The sequence below is a fragment of the Candida parapsilosis genome, contig 006139, assembly GCF_000182765.1.
Source record: "Candida parapsilosis strain CDC317 annotated contig 006139".
Lineage (NCBI taxonomy): Eukaryota > Fungi > Ascomycota > Pichiomycetes > Serinales > Debaryomycetaceae > Lodderomyces > Lodderomyces parapsilosis.
Genome location: NW_023503282.1, coordinates 772862 through 794608, shown reverse-complemented (window position 1 = coordinate 794608; position 21747 = coordinate 772862). Strand labels below are relative to the sequence as shown.

Here is a 21747-nt window from a genome sequence, read left to right as displayed (position 1 = left end):
TTTTGAAATTCTTTATATGAAGAAGAATGGTACAATGTCACACAAAAATACATGAGAAGGGGTGTGTGTCTTAATTAGTGCAAGCGACATCGGAATTGCGAAATAGGTTGCCGAAAGGAAGAGAGAGATTGAAGTTATGATACTGGCATCATGTATTGACCTCAAAGTCCGATCTCAACAAACCTCCAAGTCCAGTTAATCATGGTTATTGGATCTTTCTCAAGCGGAGATCTAATGAAAGTCATACTGCATACAAAAAGGTATGTCTTAAAGAATGGAAAAAGGGGGGTTTTCTTTTACTCTTTTTCTTCTTTAACCGTCGGAAATGTTCCATATTAAGGTTAAGAGCATTAAATTTGCTTCTAGAATATACCAGGGTGTTTAAGACTATGCCTATTTTGCTAATTTTGCTTTTGCCCACGACTTAAACGCTGCTAAAAATTTAACCAAAAGGAATATGTTTTTTAAAATTGATGCAAAAATTGGTGGTAAAATTTGTCTAACGACAATGCCCTTAATGTTGTTGCAAGTCTGCAAAATGTCTATTACTTATACCACATACTGTCCTGATGTGCATTGCCTAGCGTTCTTCCGAGTCCAGGACTAGCTAGTATATGCACTGTTGTAAAACGGGGCACTTGTTTGCAACAGTCAACAACGCCCTATGTTGAACCAGGAACAATGCACTAGCTTTTTATTAAACCTGAAACTCTTTGTAATCGACCTTCGAGTTAGCTTGTCGCAATCTCGCATGCCCCCCCCCCACTACCATTACTTCCACTATTTCGTCAATGTCGCTTTTTTATTTATGACACTCTAATTTACGACACAAGACTATCTGTCACCAAAAATTTTCTCCTTGTTTTTATCTAAGAGTCAATTGCACGTGGAACAAACGGAATCGCCATCGGTATCTACCTCCCCGTTTCCCAATAATCTCCTCACTAAATGCCAAGTACGGATACCAAGACTGACCCTGAATCGAACGAGGGTCAAGACATCATGTCCAAATCTCCCATCCAGATCAAGACTGAAGATAGTAGAAATGAAAACAATGAGGATTTATTCACAGTTGATAACATCTTGCCTGGATGTAAAGTTTACGCTACAAAAGATGGTGAAGAAAGATTAGCGGAGATATTACAAGAACATATGAAGAAGGGCAGAAAAGTGTTTTATGTCCATTATCAAGATTTTAATAAACGTTTAGACGAATGGATTGAAATTGATCGAATAAATTTTAAAAAACCCTTAATTTTACCTGAAGTTAAAGTTGATGAAAAGAAGGAAAACAAACAAAAGAAGAAGACTAAACTGAAAGCATCTAAGTCCCAAGCAGGGACCAGCGCCTCCACCCCACGAGAGGAAACTCCACAAATGAATGATGATGAAATGGATTTGGAGAATCTTAATGTGCAAGGATTGAAAAGACCTGGAGAAGAAGTGAGTCGAGAAGAAGAGATTAAAAAGCTTCGATCAGGTGGGTCGATGACTCAAAATCATTCTGAAGTGGCTAGAGTAAGAAACTTGTCAACCGTGATTCTTGGTGAACATATAATTGAACCATGGTATTTCTCACCATACCCCATTGAGCTCACAGAAGAAGATGCAATATATGTTTGTGATTTCACGTTATCCTATTTTGGCTCCAAAAAGCAATTTGAAAGGTTTAGGTCAAAATGTTCAATGAAGCATCCACCAGGTAATGAAATATACCGTGATTCAAAAGTGAGTTTTTGGGAAATTGATGGTAGGAAACAAAGAACATGGTGTCGAAACCTTTGTTTACTTTGTAAACTTTTTTTGGATCACAAGACTTTGTACTATGATGTTGATCCATTTTTATTTTATGTCATGACCATAAAATCAGAACAAGGACATCATGTTGTTGGGTTTTTCTCCAAGGAGAAAGAAAGTGCTGATGGCTACAATGTTGCATGTATTTTAACTCTTCCTTGTTATCAAAAGCGAGGATTTGGAAAATTGTTGATTCAGTTTTCATACATGTTGTCAGCAGTGGAGAAGAAAGTCGGATCACCAGAGAAACCATTATCAGACTTGGGATTATTGTCATATAGAGCTTACTGGACGGATACATTGATAAAGCTTCTAGTGGAAAGAAATAACCCTACACTTCATCGAAGAAATAATCCGCATCCAGCTGACGACGATGAATATAACGAAACCCCACCACCACCACCTTCATCATCATCATCGTCAAGAAACGGAAACACAACCAACGAAATCACCATTGAAGACATATCGGCAATCACATGCATGACAACAACGGATATACTACATACCTTAACAACATTGAAGATGCTACGGTATTATAAAGGTCAACATATCATCGTATTAACTGATCAAATAATGGCCATGTATGAAAAACTAGTAAAAAAGGTGAAGGACAAGAAGAAGCATGAATTGAATCCAAAATTACTAAGCTGGACACCTCCACTGTTTACAGCAAGTCAATTACGTTTTGGGTGGTAAGGGCCTCCTATTCAATCTCGCCCCATATTTTAATACTTTTATCACCACCACATGTAATCAATCTCAACCCCGACATGTCAAATGTTGATGCATAGATTGCTGCACCGTCAGCACCAGGTAATGCTGGTGCATGTCCTAATTGCAATAATTTACCCAGTACATAATCATAAAATTCAATTTTTCCATTATCGTACCCAGCAAACAATGTATTTGTCACTGAATTTATCGACAACGTATTGATAATATGTCCGTCCTCTTGCGCTTTTTCTGATTTCTCAAAGTTGTTGAGCAACTGACCCCCTGGGAGCAACCATTGTTTGATGTTACCATCAGAATCACCAGATGTGAACGTCAGTTCCAAAGGATGGGCAACCATTGATCGTATACTCTTGGAGTGTTGCGTGATGCACAACTCAGTTGTTTGTTTTCTCAAATCCCATAATCGTATTGTCCCATCCATTGAACTGGTGATAACTTGTGGTTCATTATCAAACGATTCAATAGATGTGATATCGCTCTTGTGTCCTGATAATAAGGTAATCTCCTTTGTGGCTCTAATATCCCATATCCTAACCACCGCATCTCTACCTCCACTTAAAACAACATCTAATTGAGGATGTAGTGATAATGCATATATCCCACCAACATGACCATGGAAATTCTTGATTTGACAACCCTCCACGGCATTCAGTTTCTCTAGATCCCAACAACGTAATGTCTTGTCTTCAGATCCTGAAAAAAGATAGGGAAACTTCTTCGATACTACAAGTGCTCGAACTCCCATTATGTGGCCGGTGATTGTGCTTTTCAATTGCAGGGTTGCAAGATCCCAAATCTTGATGGTTGAGTCCGATGAGCCCGTGACAAACCAATCATTGGTGACTTCATCCATAGTTACAGCTCGTACCCATCCTTGATGTGCTCCAGCTATAGTTCGTAGAAGTTTCCATTGACCGGGGTAGTTTTGTGGTTCAGGTGACGTTGTCGTTAATGCAGTTGATGTTTCTTGATTCATAGTTGATTGAGGGGATGATGGAATAAGTCAGCTCTTGCACTTCTGTACTAATCTTTGGGGGAGATTTATGGCAAATACCGTCGCTGTGTTGTGTTGAAGCATGCTTGAGCATCGCGTTGGGTGCATTTTGAAAACCATGAAAAATATTAAGCACCAGAAGTTCACACTACTGCACCAGACAAAGGAAATCAACAGCCCATATGAGCTAGTTCTCTTTATCCACGGCTGTCTAAAATATATACCCCTAGCCAATGCAATTGATTAAAGATTTGTGTGATGTACTTACAACGTCCAATAAACCGATAAAGATAATTGGCATTGTTCCACAGTCTGGAGAAGAGGACTTTATCATCCACGAGGAAGGGGATACCTTAGAGATAGGACTAACTAAACAAATATACTTTCGAATATTCAAGGAGTCACACGAGGTTTTTCACACTCACCATGAGGATCGACTACGTATAGACAGTCTATCCCATTCCAATATGGAAGAGTTGTATTACATGACTTTGGGATATTTGATCACCACAAATGAGCATTCAACAATTATTGCCCTTCATGAAGAGCTCGTTGAAAGGCTAGGAAATCATGAGTATGATTTGGAAATCGTATCATGCTTTTTGACATGTCGAATGAAACGTATAAATAAGAGTTCTATGTTATGGCACTTCGTAAAGAAATTGACAATGATACGGTTGAGCAAAGATTACGATGTGTCGCAGTTTCTTTGTCGTGCACTTGTTAGTTGTGAGTTACATTTTGCAAACTATTATGGAAACAATTATCTACAGTGGCTCATCGTCTTGTGCAAGTCAAAGGAGGTTGAGTTGAACGAGTTCCAAAACATGTTAATCGACCTGTGTCGAAAGCACCTCCTGGATAGCTCTCTTTGGGGGACACTCAAGGTGGCTTTCAACCCCGACAAAGTATTAATTGAATATGTTACACTGGTCTACTACAATAGACTTACAGGTGAGTCCTTATTGAAAAAGTTTCCCAGAGTTGATTATAATGATACAGTGGTCACCTTGTTTGAGTGGTTGTTGCGTCTGTACTGCCAGTACAAGACGCCATTTCTCGTGTTGATTGAGTCGACTAATTCATTGACCATCTTGGATGAGTTTGGAAAGATGTTAAATAAAAGTACATTGAAGTCCACTACCGATCTCAAAGACAAGCTTCTCAAACGAAAGCAGCAAATCTTATCAACACAATAATATATATATCCAAACACCGACTAGATTTCTACTCTGTTTCTTCTCTTCAGTTGGGTGCAAATCGCAAATCTCGGAAAAAAACCCCGGCAAACAATATCTCATTTCCTAAAACGCAAAATTAAATCAGCAAAAAGACAAACAGAGAGACATTACAAAGTCCACCACATAACGAATGTTGAGGATACGCGAGCTCCAAAAGAAAAGACAAGAGGAAGAAGCAGCGGCTGCTGCTGCCGCAGCAAATCCAATGTCACCCACGTCTTCATCAACGTCATCCTCCTCCAACAACAGTAACAACAACGCGTTTTCATCATCATCCAAAGTTAGCGCCGCTCAACTACGTGTCCAAAAAGACATTACCGAATTGGATTTACCCAAAAGCATCAAACTCACATTCCCCAATACCGCTGATTTCTTTAACTTTGATTTACAAATCATACCACAAGATGGTTATTACAAGAATGGCAAATTTAAATTCAAGATTGAAATCGGATCAAATTTCCCCATTGAACCACCGAAAATCAAATGCTTGAACAAGATTTATCACCCCAATATAGATCTTGATGGCAATATATGTCTCAATATATTGAGAGAAGATTGGTCGCCCGTATTAAGTTTGAATTCGGTGTTGATTGGATTGAATTTCTTGTTTTTGGAACCAAACCCTAATGATCCATTAAATAAGGAGGCAGCAAATATGTTGGTTAAAGATAAGAATCAATTTGAAAGAAACGTTACTACATCAATGAGAGGCGGATATATCTCGCTGGTGCATTACGATCGAGTAATATAGTTGGTATATAGTTGTATAGTACAACAAGTGGAAGAGGAGAAAGCTCTTCACTTCCATATTTTGACAACATTATCGGTACTCCCACTAGCAACCACGCATCGCATTCGTGCCTCTATATCTTTTATAACATTGTCGTCGTTGTTGTCGTCGTGGCTATTTCCATTGATCTCGTCTTTGCGTTTAGCTAGTCGAGCAAAGTCAATGTCAGTGACGAATCCTTGGTGGCCGGCAAGTGTTCGCAAAACACCCACCGAGTCGTCTATATTCAACCCGTTCAAATCCCATATCTTGATTGTTTTATCATCGGATCCACTAATTATATACCTCCCATTTGGATGTACTTGCAAAGTTTTAACCCATGACAGATGCCCTTGTAGGTTAGCAATATGCCATGCTTGTGCTTGGTTATACTTAGATGGCATGGGGGTACGACCTGGTACTAGTGTAGGTGGAGGTAGTAGCCATAGTTTGATAGAGTTGTCTCTGCTTGCAGTAAGACAATACTTGAACCCCAATTTGTCATACACTTGATTTTTGATCAACTCAATCGGGAGTGTGGGAAACAAGTCGGAGTTTGCCATGATGAATGAGTCTATGACACTATTTGAAAGCTTAGGTAGGAATGTGACAGCTTCAATCACATGCGTATGACCAATTAGCAACGCAATACCAGTACCAGATTGGCCATGACTTAACCGACCACTTTGATCATTAGAACATGTCAATACAAAATCACCAAACTCTCCTGAACACACATCTAAATCTCTCACCCATTCACTATGTCCCACAAAGCTCTTGATGCAAGTACCATCAACCACATTCCACACCTTGATTGTTTTATCCCTCGAGACACTATATAGCATGTCGTGGGCTGAAAATACAATGGAAGACACCGTATGATCATGACCACGTAAAGTTTTCAAATGCGTATATGTTGTTGCATTGTATAACTTGATGGTAAGGTCAGAAGAACAAGACGCTAATATGTATTGCAGCTCATCGCCTTTATTCATTTCAATCTTGTTTTGTGAAAATGCTAATTTGTTAACTCCTCGGGTATGTGCTTTCAAAATCTTTTCCGGTAGAGCATTATCATCGGAGGCGAAATTCCATACATTGATTGATCCATCATTGCATCCAGCAAAAACCAAAGGAAGAACAGGATGTAGCCTGACACTATTGACAACACTTGGTGCTTCAAAATTCTGAATTGCAGACATTGGTATCCAATTTATTCGATCCTTGCTAATCTTGACAGGAGCAACATCAACAACACTTCGTAGATTGGTTACTTCATTCTCCAAATCGATAATCTTTTTCTGGAGACGTAGAACCGTAGACCACTTCTTTTCAAGGTACTGATCAACAATCTCACCTTCATTGTGCGTGGTTGAAGAATTGCTATTTGGTAAAAGTAACTTTGATAGTTGCTGGAGAAGATGCTCATTTGTTTCCGAAGATGAGCAGAATGGCTGTAGGTATTGTAGTATGGCCTTATTGAGTTCCACTTGTTGTCGTTCTGTTAAAATCAGATTCGACATTGTCATGGCAATCGATGCATTCTTTACCAGTCAAGGGAGAGAGATACAGAGATCAATTGTTTACAAATTTGCCCAAAAAAAAAAAATAAAAAAAAAAAAATTCATTTACTGCCGTGCGGCTCAACACGATTTTGTCCATCTATTTCGGGGTATTTTTCAAAGCAGCAAATCTTGCTGCCAATGCATCAAACTCATCTTGTTGTTTTGGTGCAGGTTTAGGTCGAGGCTTACTAGCAGCAACACTTGGTTTATCAGCCAACTCCGCCAATGGCGTCTCTTTCTCTACCCTTTCCTTAGTTCCACCCTCACCGTCATCATCCTCATCACCACCTTCTTTGTCTCCCTCTCCCTCTTCGTCTAATTTCAAATGCTCTAGTCCCGAGTACGGTACACTATAAGCCAATGCAATCTCAACAAGATACATATTCACCAAATCCTCACTCGGTGGCTCAACTCCACATCTCCGTACAATCTTTTCCGGTACATGACCTTCTTTATTCTCCAATGCCTCTTTACCAAACTCAGCGCCATATTTGTAAATCAATATATCTCTAATTGCAACAATTTCCTTCAAATCTGTACTGTGTGCTGCATAGATAAGTGAACTTACAGCTTCAAGTAAACTTGGATCACACGCTGGACGATCAAGTATCATGTTCAATCGAGCTAGTAAAAGCTCGCAGTATAGCTCGAGAAGCTCCAAGAGCTCAATGTATATATCATCGCGAATGATGTTTTCGACTCTGATTTTGGCTGATGATTCTTTACCAGTTTTGAGCAATTCCGCCAATTGTCTTCGCTGTTGCTTTGTCAAGGCAACCTTCTTTTCTTGAGTAAACTTGAGCTTTGAAATTGCCATTTTGAGATTCGTTTTGAGTCTCAATTGGTTGAGATGTGGTGGTACTGGCTTAGGCATGATGGGAGTAGCTCGATTGGTGTCAAGTCAAAAGGCACTGCTTTTGGCGTGAGGCAAATTCTCGATCTCTTTTCATTTTTTTCCGCCTCCAGGCTCCCTCTCAACTGCCATACAGAACCCTTTCTACGAAGTCTTTTCATCCAATACTGTTTTTGTATATTTCATTTTCTACGTAAACACACTACGAACTCTCCGAAACGATTGTATGTTCATGAGGTGGAGTTCCCTTGACCAAAATCTCCTCATCGTCTTCATCAAAATTAGCACCAATATTATCAGCACTACGAGTCTCTCGTTTCAAAGTGCAACATTGTATATCCTTGATCCACTCATCATTCATAATCTCTTCTAAAGTAGCCCTCTGTTTTGGGTCAGTATGTAACATTCTAGACATGATTGGACGTGAAGCATGGGGTAAAAGACGCATCAATCTATAAGGGCCATGTATTTGCTTGTGGGCCACTGGTTTCTTTTTGGTTTCTTTACCATCTGCATTTGCGGCGGCAGCGGCAGCGGCTTCTTTTTCTTGTTGAATACGTTTATCTTCTTCTTCTTGTTGCGCAAGAAGCTTCTGATAAGCTGGATCATTCTTTCTTTGCTCATTGAATTCATTTCTGGCGTTAGTTTTCTTGGTTTCGTATTCTTCCAACTTTTGATCAATTTCTTTCAATTGGGTCAAGATTTCATTCTGCTGAGTTTCATCGAGAATATCACCTGAATCAATCGACTTTGCAACTAATTTAGCCACTTGACCCTCCTTCTCCCCCTCATTTTCACCTTCCTTTTCACCCTCATTTCCACCCTCATTTTCACCTTTCTTTTCACCCCCATTTTCCTCTTCGCCTTTATCTTCACCTTCACCTCCCTCCTTAGCTGTAGATACAGCCTCACTTGCTTCCTTTTGTTCCTCCTCCAATAACTTCTTTCTCTTATTCAGACGTACAAGGGTGTTTTTCAACTTACGTTGCTGCAAAAGCAACTTGTGACACTCATTACTCAAATAATAATCATGATAATTGTCATCAGGCATGCAATACATTTTAAAACTATTATCCTTTTCAGGATTGGGTATTTTCCATGGGAACCTCTTTAACGTCATACAACAATATATGATTGCAATTGACCAAAGATCAACTGGTTGTGGATTGTATGAATTTGGTGATTTCAACACTTCAGGGGCCAAATATGGATCACTACCAACAATACCATGACATGGATGAACATTTTGAGCACTACCAAATTGATCATAAGGGTATCTGAAAATCACAGCACTACCAAAATCAATAAGCTTCAAAATTCCATTTTTATCCAATACACAATTGTCCAATTTCAAATCTCGATGAGCTAATCCAAGACCATGCAAGTAATTAACCCCTTCAATAATTTGTTTCAAACAACAATTGATTTCAGTTCTTGACATTTCGCCACTCATCACCACCGCAAAGAAATCAATTGGTGCGTACTCCATAATTTCAAAATATCGGTTGTTTTCATGCAAGATATCAATGGTTTTAATAATATTTGGATGCTTCAATGTTGAGCCAATACAGTATTCTGCGGTACATTTCCGCGTGTAATCTTTCAACGACTCATTAGCTCGCTTAGCTCGAAACTCTTTAACAGCAAATGTTTTCGAGTCAGAAGGTCTTGTGATTAGCTTGACTGACCCACCAGCTCCACTACCCAACTCTTTTCCCACTTTACCATACTTTTGCACCAAGGGTGAACTATCATCAGTAAATGGATCCTTGTTTGAATTCAGTGAATGTGAGGCATTGGCAAGTAATTGTGATGATGTTTGGTTAATCATGGTAGCTAGGGCGGTGCTCGATTGGTCTCGTGAAGAAGTTCCACTTCCACTAGCAATTGGTGGAGGGGTATGTATTTGGTTCGAGTAGTGTCCGCTACTACCACCACCACCACCTTTAGCATTCGATGTCTTTTTTGTAGGTTTAAAGAACCGTTTCAATTCACTCATTGACCCAGCAGGCTTATTAGTGTCTTGCAGATGATTGGTAGTATTTGATGGAACGGGCGATGGAGCTGTTGGTTTTCGGTTGAAATTAGGCGGTGAATGGACATCATGGTGTGGTTCGGGAGTACCACTGGGTGAAGGTAACGAATCTTGAGAATCATGCTTACCAATGTGGAAGCCGAGGAATTTACGCCCACTTGACATGTCTGTACTGCTCGGTGATAGATCGTGTCCGTCATTGCTATGCTTATGTCTTGAAAACAAGCTCAACTTGTGTTTCTCAGGCATCGTGCAAATTGAATTGAAGTGTGTGTGTGTGTGTGTGTGTGTTTGTGAAAAGAATCTGGTGGAAGGATGATTATCTCTATGTGTCTTCGTTAAGGTGCCCCTATCACGTTTTACTCTGCTCCCTCACTACTTTTGCAAATTACAACCAGCTATGGCAATCGGGTCAGGTATCTGTATCACAGTTGACTTCTTCTTTACCACAGTGGAACTATTGGTGCTTCTTTTCCCAAAAAATGACTAAATATAATTGATCCTCTTAAGTTTTATTTCTAAGTCTCTTACACTTTGTTTGATTGGACAGAGAAGAAAAAAAAAAAGAACGCATATAGTTTTATGTAGTTACTTAATGGGGAAGTTTGTGCGGCTGACATCGGAATTATAAAAAAATGTATACAGAGAAAAATCAGGTGCTTTTTTTTTTTTAATTACCCTTCCCCAAGAAGAAGACTAAAGCGGATCTAATATTATATGATTTCACTCAATTGCCGTTCCCCGAACTTGTTTTTCTCTTTCGGGTACATAAGGTTTACTTCCTTTTCTTGAATGTCTTCGTTCATTATCTTCTCGCCTTTTCAAACTTTCAATTTCAATACGTTTAATCTCCTGGGCCTTTTTCACAACTTTTGGTACATGTCTATGTCTAGCAATTCTCTTAATTTCAGGCATGTATTGGAACCTTTCTTTCAATTTGTCATCATATTCAAGTTTATTTCTTTGTTTCATAGATTTGATATTCGACCTATCGGAAGCTTTTGTTCTCCAAATCCTTACATTGGTATCGTCCGATCCACTAAGAATATACCTAGCATCGGTACTAAATTTAGTACAGAAAACATGCTGCATTCTTTTAGTGTGGTAAATGTCACGCGAGTGGCCAGCACGGGAATTGAAAATCCGGATGGTTTTATCGTAAGAACCAGTAACAATTTCCTCCCCAGTGGGTGAGAAATCAACATCCATAATGGCAGCAACGTGGTCCTTGTAGATGTTTAGAGTTTTCTTCATGTTTCTCATATCCCACAAATATGCATTGTGGTCTTCATTACCAGTGACGAAATTGAATGCTTCGAGGGGGTTCCAACTGATACAATTGTTTCTGAAATTGGTCACTGCTCTTTGGACAGGGACATTGGTACGTATGTCGTATAAAACAATAGAATTGTCTGACCCTGTGCTAGCAACAATGTTTGTTTCTGTTTGATTAAACTTGACAGTGTTGACATTATCGGCACCCCAAGATAAATTACTGATATATTTAGAGCGATTCATATCCCACAACTGAATTTGAGCACCACCAGTTACAAACATGGCATCTTCTCTGTGATGGTCAATACCTTTAAAAGCATGCTCGCCAATAAATGTTTTCACCAATCCTTGATCTTTGTTAGTGTATATTTCATCATCTTGAACACTTTTGTCAAATTCCTCACTATCCACCGACCACAACTTGATCAGCTTGTCATCACCACAACTCAACATTTGGTTCTGTGGGGTTATAACAAGACCACTACACATTCCATAATGAGCTCTGAAACTGGCAGTTTCTTGCCTCGTTGTCAAGTTCCAATACTTGATTACACCGTCACCACTTCCACTTGCAAACTGATTAGTCGAGTGGAAGTTCTTTGCAAGTACATAAACTCCATCTCTATGGCCATCACCAAGCTGGCCGATAAATGGTTGAGCAAACATCCTTTCAAGTTTGGTAGCTTGAAGTGCCCTAGTGTATTCTCTGGCCCTTTCAAATGGATGTAGTGCTGGGTTCAAGTTACGTGGCAATGCACTTTCCTGAGTATTTCTTACAGGAACATAGGTATCTGAGGACCTACTAATCGTTTTCAACTTCATAATTGGGGAAAGGGGAGCTTGTGTAGATGGATTTTGATAACGCTTCTACTTTTTTATATTTTTTTTCATCTCATCGGAATAAGAACAGGCATTTTGTGTATGGAGAGATAGATAAGTAGAGCAAATACAGAGACAACTACTCTACAAAGCTCACCAGCTCTTGTTTTATCTCTCTATAAAGCAAAATTAAATTAAAATCAAAATCAAAAACGAAAACACCTATAAGCTGGTATCTAACACCAACTCTACATTATCGACATTGGGTTTGCTCAAATCCTCTAAAAACGGCAACAAATCCAACAATTCGTTATCATGGGAATCACTGAACCAACTACTAATGGGAACAGCATTTGCCGGATGAAAAAGATACGACTGCGGCAGATTATCAATTATTATAGTATCTTCCAATCTTCTCCCAAGTTGCGACAAATTTTTGATGAAGTTTCCTTGATAATTGTAGCATGAATCTCGATATAGCCTGTGAAGAACCGATTGACTGAAATCCAATTTATTTAGCAATGGGTCACCATACTTGGACACCGAAGCGGTAAAGACAACAACTTCATACAATTTCCCCACTCTTTCTAGAAACTCATCCACTCCCGGTCTCTTGATTACATACACATGGTGTACTTGACCATCAATTTCAACTGGAATAACAAAATCGGCACTTCGCAAGTACTTGAAGGAAGAGTGCACCAATGTTTCGTCCAAGTCAAGCACAAGACATTTTTTATTAGCAGTGGGCAAACCTAAAAGGCACCCAGTTTCTGGGTCATGTGCTTGACCAGTTTGAAGTCGTTTCAAATCGAGGATGCCATTGGATTGAGTGTCATCAAAATCATCGATATCAGTGTCTACGTCTTCGTCCATTGGTTGTGGCTCTGGTTGATGTTGATTGGGTGTGGGCAAAGGTTGCTCATTGGGACTAGCTTGAGCTATTATATCACCAGCACTAACTCGACGCGTATTTGTGGGAGGTTCAATAGTTGATTCATCGTCATCGGTGCTTTCCTTTTTGTCACCATTTAATTTAGTTGCAGATGGGGTGGTGGTGTTGGTTGTCGCTTTCCCATTCAATGTAGATCCCTTCTTGTTGGTTAAGTCAGTCTTTGAATTTGAATTAGGGCGGTGCATATTGTTCCCATTAGCCGATTTTGCTGGTTGCGGTTGTTTAGTAGTAGTGGTAGTGGTGCTAGTCTTGTTATTGTTATTGTTGCTGTCGTTTGTAGATTTAGCTTTGTTCAGTTGACGATTTTGTCCATTAACTGGTTGCTGAGATCTTCTGTCTGAGGAATCTTCACTAGTGTCAGAACAGCAGAATAATGAAAGAACACCCATGCCTTGTACTAAATCACGGGTAGTTCTTGTGGTATAAAATGAGGAGGAAGACTTTGGTTGTTTGCAAAGTCGTTATTTGCTAACTTTTCAAACGCTGGAATTGGGGAGAAACAAAAAATGAAAACAAATGCAGGAATTAGTGATGAGTTGACGTTACCAAAATGCAAATTGGATCTAATAACTGGTAATTACAGAGAGCTGATAGATCACCTGTATCTATCAGCAGTTGTGGGGTGCGAGTGTGTGTGTGTATAAATATATATCTGTTGGTTCTGTCTGATGGAGGTTTTTTTTTGTCCAAATTTTGGTTGTCTCTTTTCTGACTCAAGTTTTTTTCTTTCAAAGTGTTTGTTCTATTATGGGCATTGAAAAAGTTACTGTTACAATCAGTAATTTACATCTTCAACTGCTCACTCTATCGTTAATGGAAATGTAGCGCATTTGAAGTTTAGAGTAAGTTGACGATTATATTTTATCACTTCCTTATTAGGTATTGTTCTATGTATTGTTCTATGTATTGTCACAGTGATCCTCTAGAACAAGGTATAAAATTTCAACATCTTGTGCTCTGTACCATTCATTGAACTTGTAACTGGCCCATACGGCCATGTAAGTGTCCTTGTCTCTTCTACAATCCAACCATTGGCGTTGGGGGGGTTGTATCTCTTTTGCAAATTATAAACAGAGCAACTGTGCACACAACCAGCAACCAGCCATGTTTCGTCAAAGGCGAGAACAAACAATAGGAAAAGAAAAATTATTCTAAAAAAAAACCCATCAGACGTGTTTTCAGGAGAGATCACCTACTACCAAACACAACTTTCTTCTAGTCTACGTTCGTTGCTATATAATACATCTACTAGTACACGCTGTATTCGACCACACTTGCTTCTTCAACATGTCTGATGTCCCTCTTACTCCACCAAGGAGAACCAAAAAACACTCCACTTTTTCCACGCCAAATCAATATGCTTTACTTACTCCAGCAACCAGTGCCAAAAAGTCAAAGAGCTTTAGTAACACCAACATTTCAAGTGCTAATAGGCTATCAGCGATCGCACCAAATACACCTCAAAAATCACCATCTAAAACAAACTCTCACAGAAAGAGGAATTTTAATGACATTTTTGTTGATACAAATACGCAGAGTTGTGAGAAGTTACCTATGGGACTTTTTCTACCTTCACCTCGTATAGTCGGCTCAGGAAGAAATGGGAAACATTTGCCTGTTTCGAATAATAGATCTGAAGTGAGGGAGGAGCCCCCCACGACACCAGGCAAACAAGTGATTAACGAGGAGATGGTGAAACAATGGCACAACACCAGTGATGATGAAGAGGAGGTTGAGATCATGACACTAGAGGAGACGAAAAAGATTCCAAAAGTGCATTTGCCCAACCCATTCTTGACCAGCGAGAGTAGCCCTAGTGTCAAGGAGCAGCATAGCTTGGAGCTGTCGAACCCATTTTTAGACAATAAGGAAAATGACCTCAAACAAAAGGTTGATTACAATACACATATGGAATTGATAAATAACAAGACAGGTCAACGTAAAGTGGTGAAGTTGACCAAAAATCAAATGAAGATAAAACCAAAAAAGTTATCTTTTGAAGGGTTATAGTGAGCTTTCTTTATTCTTGACTGGTCAAGAAGGAATGGTCTAGAAATGAATACTTATGTTACAGATGTTATTTAGGATATAAGATGCCTATTCTTGTAAGTGTGTACTGTGTGATCTTCGTGATCTTCTCTGTTTAAAGCTGACCGAAAAAATGAATCTCATCATCACCAAAGCGAATTTCGAACTCTTTATCACCCCCAAATTATGTCAATTCCCGGGTTGGGTTCAGAAGCAACCTACGAAGATAGCCTAAAATTAATATCAATCCCTCAAGGCTCTGAATGGAGAATTGAAGTCCCGTTTAAACAAATTCTCAAATTCAAGGTTACTGAAGGTATCTTGGAAATTAACGGCACTGAATTACCAAACAATGTTGAATTGCAATTAACAGGCACAAAATGTAGCATCTATTCACCAAAGCAACAATCCAAGATTGAATACAACTTGGTACAAAACCATGACATGTCAATGTGTGAAGATGATGAGTTCACGGAGTATACAAGCAATGAAACAAATATGGAATCAGTATTGAACTTGCACATGTATATCGAGTCCAAACGACAAATTGCAAGTGACCACAATGTATCCAACGAAGAACCAACTTTGGGACCTCGAGTTTTGATCTTGGGTGGGAAACAACTGGGCAAGACGTCGCTTGCTAAGACTTTAGTCTCCTATGCTGTCAAGATGAATCAATATCCAATTCTTGTCAATTTGAATCCACAAGATGGGGTGTTTGCCTTGCCCGGTTCGATATCAGCCACTGTTATAAATGACTCACTAGATGTTGAGTGTTGCAATGGATACGGACTTACAACTACAACAACTGGAGGCAACGCTTCTTCATCAAAGCAACCAATTGTGAAAAACTATGGCTTTACAGCAATCAAACAAAATTTAGATCTATACAAGTACCAGATTGAACAGCTTGGAATCACGGTGCTATCGCGATTAGAACAAGATCTTCAGTGTAGAGATAGTGGTGTTGTTGTTGATACCCCAGCACTTGGCATCAAAGATTTCGAAGTCATTGAAGCTATAGTAGGTGATTTTAGAATCGACATCATTGTTGTCTTGGGCAATGAAAAGCTAACAATTGATTTGAAGAAAAAATTGCTGCATAAATCCAATTTGCAAATCGTCAAGCTAAACAAACTGCCGGGAGTAGTTGAAGTCAGTGACAAGTTTATTCGAATGAGTCAAGAATCAACTATAAGAGAATATTTCAATGGAAACTTCAAGACTAGATTATCCCCCTTCAAAACTGATATTGATGCTACGGGCTTACAAATTTACAAAGCAGTACAAGATTCCGTGTCGTTGTCGTTTTTACCAGCTGGTGAGGATTTTGAACGCGATGACGACAAAGACAATGATTTGAACAAGTATTATCTGGCTATGGATCCAAGTCCATCCAATGTCGATAATTCAATAATCGTAGTGACTCATCTACAACTGTCGACCCCAGGCAAAGATTTACTAAACTCATCGGTGTTGGGTTACATACACGTGTCCAAATACGATGAAGAAAAAAAGAAATTAAAAGTATTACTTCCGTTCCCCGGGGTATTTCCAAGAAATGTCTTGATTTCTACAGATATAGGGTATAATGAGTAAAAAAAAAAATTCTAATCAAATGGGACACCAGCTCTTTTTATACTCTCACTGGCAGCTATGGCACTAGGGATCTTGATTCCACAACAATCACCCCATGTATTTGCGATACCATGTACATGCCCGCAATCACTCTCTATCTCTCCGTCGTCATGATGTTCGGGAATACCCTCAGGGCATTTCAATATTTCACCAAACATGAAATGTTGAATAATTGGCAATTTCCCCAACACTTCAACTTTATACATTTTGATCATCCCTTCTCTAATCTTGCCCCACAGTTTAGCAGCGGATATATCATCCAACATCGGTGAATGCCATCGTAAACTCAATTTCTCCTGTTGTTTATTGGTTGATGTCTTGATATTATTTATGAAATCAATACATTCCATATAAATGTACTTGTCCCGATACATTTCCACCAACTCGTCATTATGGATCGATTTCGGTTTCATATGCGGGTGATTGCACAATTGAGCAGCTCCAAACAAGAACGGCAAAAAATGGTAGTCGTCTAAACCCCAAACACCATGTGATCCAGCAGGTTCAAGCCAGTAAGTGCGTTGTAAGCATCTCATGGTGGCCATGTACTTGGTAAATACTTTTAGTATTAATGCTGAAAAGTCATTACGTTGAATGATGTCGAGTTTGTATAAGCACAATAGAAAGCAAATGAAATTGAGCTCATGCCCCGATCCATAATCAATTCTGGTACGATCGCCCCATGAGTTGGCAAGATAAGTGGAGGTTTCAATCAATGCCGTATCACATATAGGTTGGATCAAATCTGTCGATTTCAGTGCCACTTCATCGTAAAAATCACGAAACTCAACTTTACCAAACCTCAGTATATCCTTATCCTTTTTAACTGGATGATGTTGTATGATTTGGTAAATTTCATCTATGAGGTGTATGAGCTTTGTAATTATGGGGGAAGTCGCCACCCGGCTATCATCATTGGCTTTATCGATGACGGATTCTTGAAGCTGTGTTATAAAGTTGAGCACTTCGTTATACGTGTCTGAATCAATCCATTTCGATAAATCATCTTGCGTAAACACTCGTCTTACTGGTTTGAAGTACATTGTGGAAAGTGAAGAGAAGAAGGGGGTTTCTTGATCGGTATTAAATTCATCGCGCGTGTTTTTATACACACTTTTTACATACTTTCAATAAGCAGCTCTTTTAATTTCAAATCATCCAAGCTTTGCTCCAACACCTTAATCTCTTCCGTTGACACATCAGCCAGCACCAGTTGACTCATCTTCACCTTGAATGCAATAAATTCTTTATTAATATTATCATCGAAAAGGTAAACTAAATCACCCTCAAGTAATTGTCTCTTCATTCCCTTTCCAAGTGAAACTTGATTCACCTTGCATGAGTTGGTGCTCATATCAAGTAACCAGATGGTACCATTATCGCTTTTGAGTATACAGTGTATTTTTGATAATCGGTCATCACTTATGGCTACGTTGCAAACATCAGCACGTCCAATGGCAAACCTATCACTGGAAACAGGTATAGGCTCTGTGTATAAAGAATCTGGGATCGGTTCCAATGTCATAAGAATTGATTCGTTTCCTTCCTTATCATCCATTAAATCCTCCTTTTTAATGGAAATGTTGCCATTAGCCACTATTTGCGGCTCCAACTTTATGCGCTTAGTAGATCCATCGGGGTAGATTGGCTCCATGAGATACGGACGTTTCAGCGGATGCGACATTGGCAATGGTTGTGACATAGGAACTTGCGATTGTGGCAATGGTACTACCCGTTTAGGCACCTTGAAATCATTCTGCTTTTGTTTCGATGTCTTTCGATTCCTCTCACTATCCAAAGGTCGAAGCATAAAGTCCTCGTCAATCCTACTCAACGAGTCAAATTGACTATTGTCCACTTTTCTTGATTGTTGTGATTGCGATTGTGATAAGCTCAATGGCTTTTGCGAAGATGATTGAGATGAATCATCCTCGCATAGCCATTTATGCTTTAAAGCTTCAGCTGCAGTAAATCTATTCTCAGGGTTAACCTGCAAGCAACAACGAAGAAAATCCTGACACTCTTTACTGACTTTGAATGTATCCAATGGCGCTTTTTGGTATTCCCCCTTTTTTATCCTGGCAAACATCTTTTGATGACTATTTCCTGGAAATGGAACAAGTGCTGTTAATAAAACATAAACCAAGCACCCCAATGACCATATATCCACCAATGAAGAGTAATCACTATTAGCTTGGCTCGCTTGTGACAGACCATACTTTCCGGTAATCACTTCTGGAGCAAGATACGCCAAGGTTCCACAAAACGTCTTCATAACAGTCAGGTTATCACTAAACTTGGCCAACCCAAAGTCGGTGATCTTCACCAATATTGGTTCATCTTGCATAATCAAAATATTATCTGGCTTCAAATCTCGATGTGATATTCCCAATTGGTGAACATAGTTTATCCCTTCCAATATTTGCTTGGTGATGACTCTTGTTGCTTCTTCTCCAACTCGACCAAACTCTTCGACAAATCCCATCAAGTCACCCCCAGGAACCAACTCCATAATAATGTAGTAATTCTCTGCATCCTCGTAAAACCCCTTTAGCGATACGATATTTGGATGGTGTAGTTTCCGCAAGATGGATAGTTCCCGCTCAGCTCCTGATAATGCACTTGCACCACCATTACTGCTCAACGCTTTTCGTCGATTGATAATTTTTACTGCGTATGAGTTACCCGTTGATCTTTCAATGCATTTCTTCACCGTTGCAAATGCTCCTTGTCCAATTGTTTCTGTTTTGATAATGTAATCCTTGTATATACCTTCATCTTTGATATTCGTGTCTGGGGAAAGGGCTGGATTGAATCGATCAGTAAATACAACAATGAATTTCACCACATCCTTAGGAACTCCATTTCCCACACTTATTTCGTCTCCTTGACTGAGCAAATAATTGGACCCTTTCACTGCCCTTTGCCCATTGCGGTAGGTACCGTTTGTTGATGTATCCCGTAGCCATAACGAGTTATCCTTCAAATTGAACCAAACCATGAAATGTCTATTGGATAAACGAGATGACGACGTTAATTGTAAGTCGGCATCTCCGGATCGCCCAAAATACCAAACAACTTTTCCATCTTCTTCAGGTTTGTCGGTCAAACTAAGCGTCTTATTTGCATACTGACCCGTGGTGCATAGTAGTTGACATATCTGATTTGGATTTGATTGAGGTCCGTTTTGAGTTTGAGTTGCGGGGGATTGCTGCGTGGGCTGCGTTTCAGTGAATTGAGGCGCCTCCATGGAAGATGAAGTAGACTGATGATGGGGTTGTGATCAATTGAGTTGTACTTTTAGTGTGATGCACAGTTATTATATTTTTTTTTCTGAATTTTTTATCTCACCAGACGCGTTCAAAAGGGGACAAAAATGGATTCCAATTATGGTGTTGGTTACTAGTCTCAGCTCCAAGGTCTAGTTCAGAGGATCACAACGTAACGAGTGATCCGAACATCAATGAAGCTAAATCATGTTGAAAAAGGCTGACTTTAGTGGGTGGAAGGGGGGGGGTTCATAAGTATCCTGCCCGAATCTGCTACTGAGGTTATTCACCGTACACCCTGACCACGGTATCAATTAATTGTTCTCCAATGGTACGCCAACTAGCAGTACAATGCTCCAGTACAGCCGAAATACATCCATATTCAGCATGGAATACATCTTAGAAGAGGATTAAACAACGTCTGCGTCAAAATTTTAATGTTGATAAAAGATATAAAGTTTGTAACAAAAACTGCAAGAGGAAGCGGAGTTGTGACCTTCATGAACCCTGATTTCCACCTACCATCTTACTGCTTTGGATAGTTGTTTGAGGCATAATTTGCGTTGTTAGCTCGATCTCATTGAAGCTGATCAAGGTCTGATTTGAGGTCTTTCAAACCCCTGTTCTCCCAACTGTTCGGGAGCATTCTCCCAAAACATAGTTAACGAACCCGATAATAAGGACGCGTGTGGGTTCATGTGAAAATTTAAATATTCAAACCCAAAACTATGATTTTGGCAACTGTCTTCGGTGCCCTGCTTTGTCCTTGAGTTTTGCCGCGGTCGAAAAGTGATGGCCACTAACATATAATGGGTCACTAAAAACCCTAAAGTGGTCTTCTTTCCACACATATAAAGACCAATTTGATGAAGAACTTTGCGATGTTCTAACAATTTCTTGTTATAGAACTTAATATGTGGGTCTTTTTTAAGCTCCATAATTGAACACATGTTATTTTGCAAGGTGGCTATATAATCCGGCCATAAAGAATGGCCCTTTTTGCGAGGGTTAGCTATCCTTGGCTTTTCTTCATAACTACCTCTCAAGAACTGCACTAACGGAGTTAGCCAGTGCTTGAATACAATGCTAAAGTCACTTTCCCTAGACTTCAAATGTGACGCTGGCAAGGTGAATTTTTGACAACTGAGGTATTCAAAGGATCGTAGAGTGAGCTCTCCAATAGTTTTCCTGTTGAATTTGGCTTCTTGAGATGCAACATTTGAAACTTTACCGACCCATCCTATGCTCGACACATTGAAGTAGTTAACATGGTGAATGGTGATTATATTTTCCATGCACATGTTGTAGGGAGTGTTTTGAGTTTGTGCGGTTGTACTGAGCTTCGATGTGTGTGTGTATTTTTGTCATTGCAACGTTTAGAGCTCTAATCAAATTGATTGTTAGATGATCGGTTACTACAGGAGTAGCTGAGTCTAAGAATAAGGCAAGATGTCTAACAATTGTGTGAAATAATTTTGTCTCCTTTGTATTCAACAACCCCATCTCTTCCCTGAATGCTACACGGATGAATTGTGTGGATATAGTGGCGTCCGGTATTTGGTGCTCCCTGACGAATGTATCATGAATTGTTTTTAATGTGACAGTGGTGTCACCAACTTGAGTTCTAGCAGAAACCGCGCTTACTAAGTTGTTGATGTTTAAGTGTTCAAAGAAGACGTTTAATTGATCCATTGCACCCTTTGTTGTATGTATTGAAATGGACGACAAGAGTAAGAGCTACACTTGGTCAAACGCCCAAACTATAGCATATACT

The 21747-nt window shown here is 39.4% G+C and overlaps 14 protein-coding genes across 14 annotated transcripts; 5 read left to right on the top strand and 9 right to left on the bottom strand. All coding sequences in view use genetic code 12, as the record gives it.

The window, feature by feature from the left end:
- Nucleotides 1-948: 948 nt before the first annotated feature.
- ESA1 (NuA4 histone acetyltransferase complex catalytic subunit) lies at nt 949-2493 on the top strand (the record flags this gene model as incomplete). The annotated part of the gene is made up of 1 exon (XM_036810776.1): nt 949-2493. The coding sequence occupies one exon, from the start codon at nt 949-951 to the stop codon at nt 2491-2493; it is 1545 nt and encodes a 514-aa protein (XP_036667279.1).
- A 7-nt stretch (nt 2494-2500) lies between these two features.
- On the bottom strand, nt 2501-3508 carry CPAR2_503400 (mRNA splicing protein; the record flags this gene model as incomplete). The annotated part of the gene is made up of 1 exon (XM_036810775.1): nt 2501-3508. The coding sequence occupies one exon, from the start codon at nt 3506-3508 to the stop codon at nt 2501-2503; it is 1008 nt and encodes a 335-aa protein (XP_036667278.1).
- A 251-nt stretch (nt 3509-3759) lies between these two features.
- On the top strand, nt 3760-4725 carry CPAR2_503390 (uncharacterized protein; the record flags this gene model as incomplete). Its single annotated transcript, XM_036810774.1, has 1 exon — nt 3760-4725. The coding sequence occupies one exon, from the start codon at nt 3760-3762 to the stop codon at nt 4723-4725; it is 966 nt and encodes a 321-aa protein (XP_036667277.1).
- A 172-nt stretch (nt 4726-4897) lies between these two features.
- On the top strand, nt 4898-5518 carry CPAR2_503380 (NEDD8-conjugating protein; the record flags this gene model as incomplete). The annotated part of the gene is made up of 1 exon (XM_036810773.1): nt 4898-5518. One exon carries the CDS (start codon nt 4898-4900, stop codon nt 5516-5518), a length of 621 nt encoding a protein of 206 aa, XP_036667276.1.
- A 47-nt stretch (nt 5519-5565) lies between these two features.
- CPAR2_503370 (uncharacterized protein) lies at nt 5566-7059 on the bottom strand (the record flags this gene model as incomplete). Its single annotated transcript, XM_036810772.1, has 1 exon — nt 5566-7059. The coding sequence occupies one exon, from the start codon at nt 7057-7059 to the stop codon at nt 5566-5568; it is 1494 nt and encodes a 497-aa protein (XP_036667275.1).
- Nucleotides 7060-7198: 139 nt separating this feature from the next.
- IST1 (Ist1p) lies at nt 7199-7918 on the bottom strand (the record flags this gene model as incomplete). The annotated part of the gene is made up of 1 exon (XM_036810771.1): nt 7199-7918. One exon carries the CDS (start codon nt 7916-7918, stop codon nt 7199-7201), a length of 720 nt encoding a protein of 239 aa, XP_036667274.1.
- Nucleotides 7919-8156: 238 nt separating this feature from the next.
- Nucleotides 8157-10238, bottom strand: HRK1 (putative serine/threonine protein kinase; the record flags this gene model as incomplete). The annotated part of the gene is made up of 1 exon (XM_036810770.1): nt 8157-10238. One exon carries the CDS (start codon nt 10236-10238, stop codon nt 8157-8159), a length of 2082 nt encoding a protein of 693 aa, XP_036667273.1.
- Nucleotides 10239-10712: 474 nt separating this feature from the next.
- On the bottom strand, nt 10713-12086 carry SOF1 (rRNA-processing protein; the record flags this gene model as incomplete). The annotated part of the gene is made up of 1 exon (XM_036810769.1): nt 10713-12086. One exon carries the CDS (start codon nt 12084-12086, stop codon nt 10713-10715), a length of 1374 nt encoding a protein of 457 aa, XP_036667272.1.
- A 219-nt stretch (nt 12087-12305) lies between these two features.
- Nucleotides 12306-13427, bottom strand: CPAR2_503330 (phosphatase; the record flags this gene model as incomplete). The annotated part of the gene is made up of 1 exon (XM_036810766.1): nt 12306-13427. One exon carries the CDS (start codon nt 13425-13427, stop codon nt 12306-12308), a length of 1122 nt encoding a protein of 373 aa, XP_036667271.1.
- An 898-nt stretch (nt 13428-14325) lies between these two features.
- SOL1 (Sol1p) lies at nt 14326-15048 on the top strand (the record flags this gene model as incomplete). Its single annotated transcript, XM_036810765.1, has 1 exon — nt 14326-15048. The coding sequence occupies one exon, from the start codon at nt 14326-14328 to the stop codon at nt 15046-15048; it is 723 nt and encodes a 240-aa protein (XP_036667270.1).
- A 204-nt stretch (nt 15049-15252) lies between these two features.
- Nucleotides 15253-16665, top strand: CPAR2_503310 (cleavage polyadenylation factor subunit; the record flags this gene model as incomplete). The annotated part of the gene is made up of 1 exon (XM_036810764.1): nt 15253-16665. One exon carries the CDS (start codon nt 15253-15255, stop codon nt 16663-16665), a length of 1413 nt encoding a protein of 470 aa, XP_036667269.1.
- Nucleotides 16666-16676: 11 nt separating this feature from the next.
- On the bottom strand, nt 16677-17747 carry CPAR2_503300 (peptidylprolyl isomerase; the record flags this gene model as incomplete). The annotated part of the gene is made up of 1 exon (XM_036810763.1): nt 16677-17747. One exon carries the CDS (start codon nt 17745-17747, stop codon nt 16677-16679), a length of 1071 nt encoding a protein of 356 aa, XP_036667268.1.
- Nucleotides 17748-17821: 74 nt separating this feature from the next.
- On the bottom strand, nt 17822-19954 carry RAD53 (serine/threonine/tyrosine protein kinase; the record flags this gene model as incomplete). Its single annotated transcript, XM_036810762.1, has 1 exon — nt 17822-19954. The coding sequence occupies one exon, from the start codon at nt 19952-19954 to the stop codon at nt 17822-17824; it is 2133 nt and encodes a 710-aa protein (XP_036667267.1).
- A 609-nt stretch (nt 19955-20563) lies between these two features.
- Nucleotides 20564-21274, bottom strand: CPAR2_503280 (uncharacterized protein; the record flags this gene model as incomplete). Its single annotated transcript, XM_036810761.1, has 1 exon — nt 20564-21274. The coding sequence occupies one exon, from the start codon at nt 21272-21274 to the stop codon at nt 20564-20566; it is 711 nt and encodes a 236-aa protein (XP_036667266.1).
- Between the last annotated feature and the right edge of the window lie 473 nt (nt 21275-21747).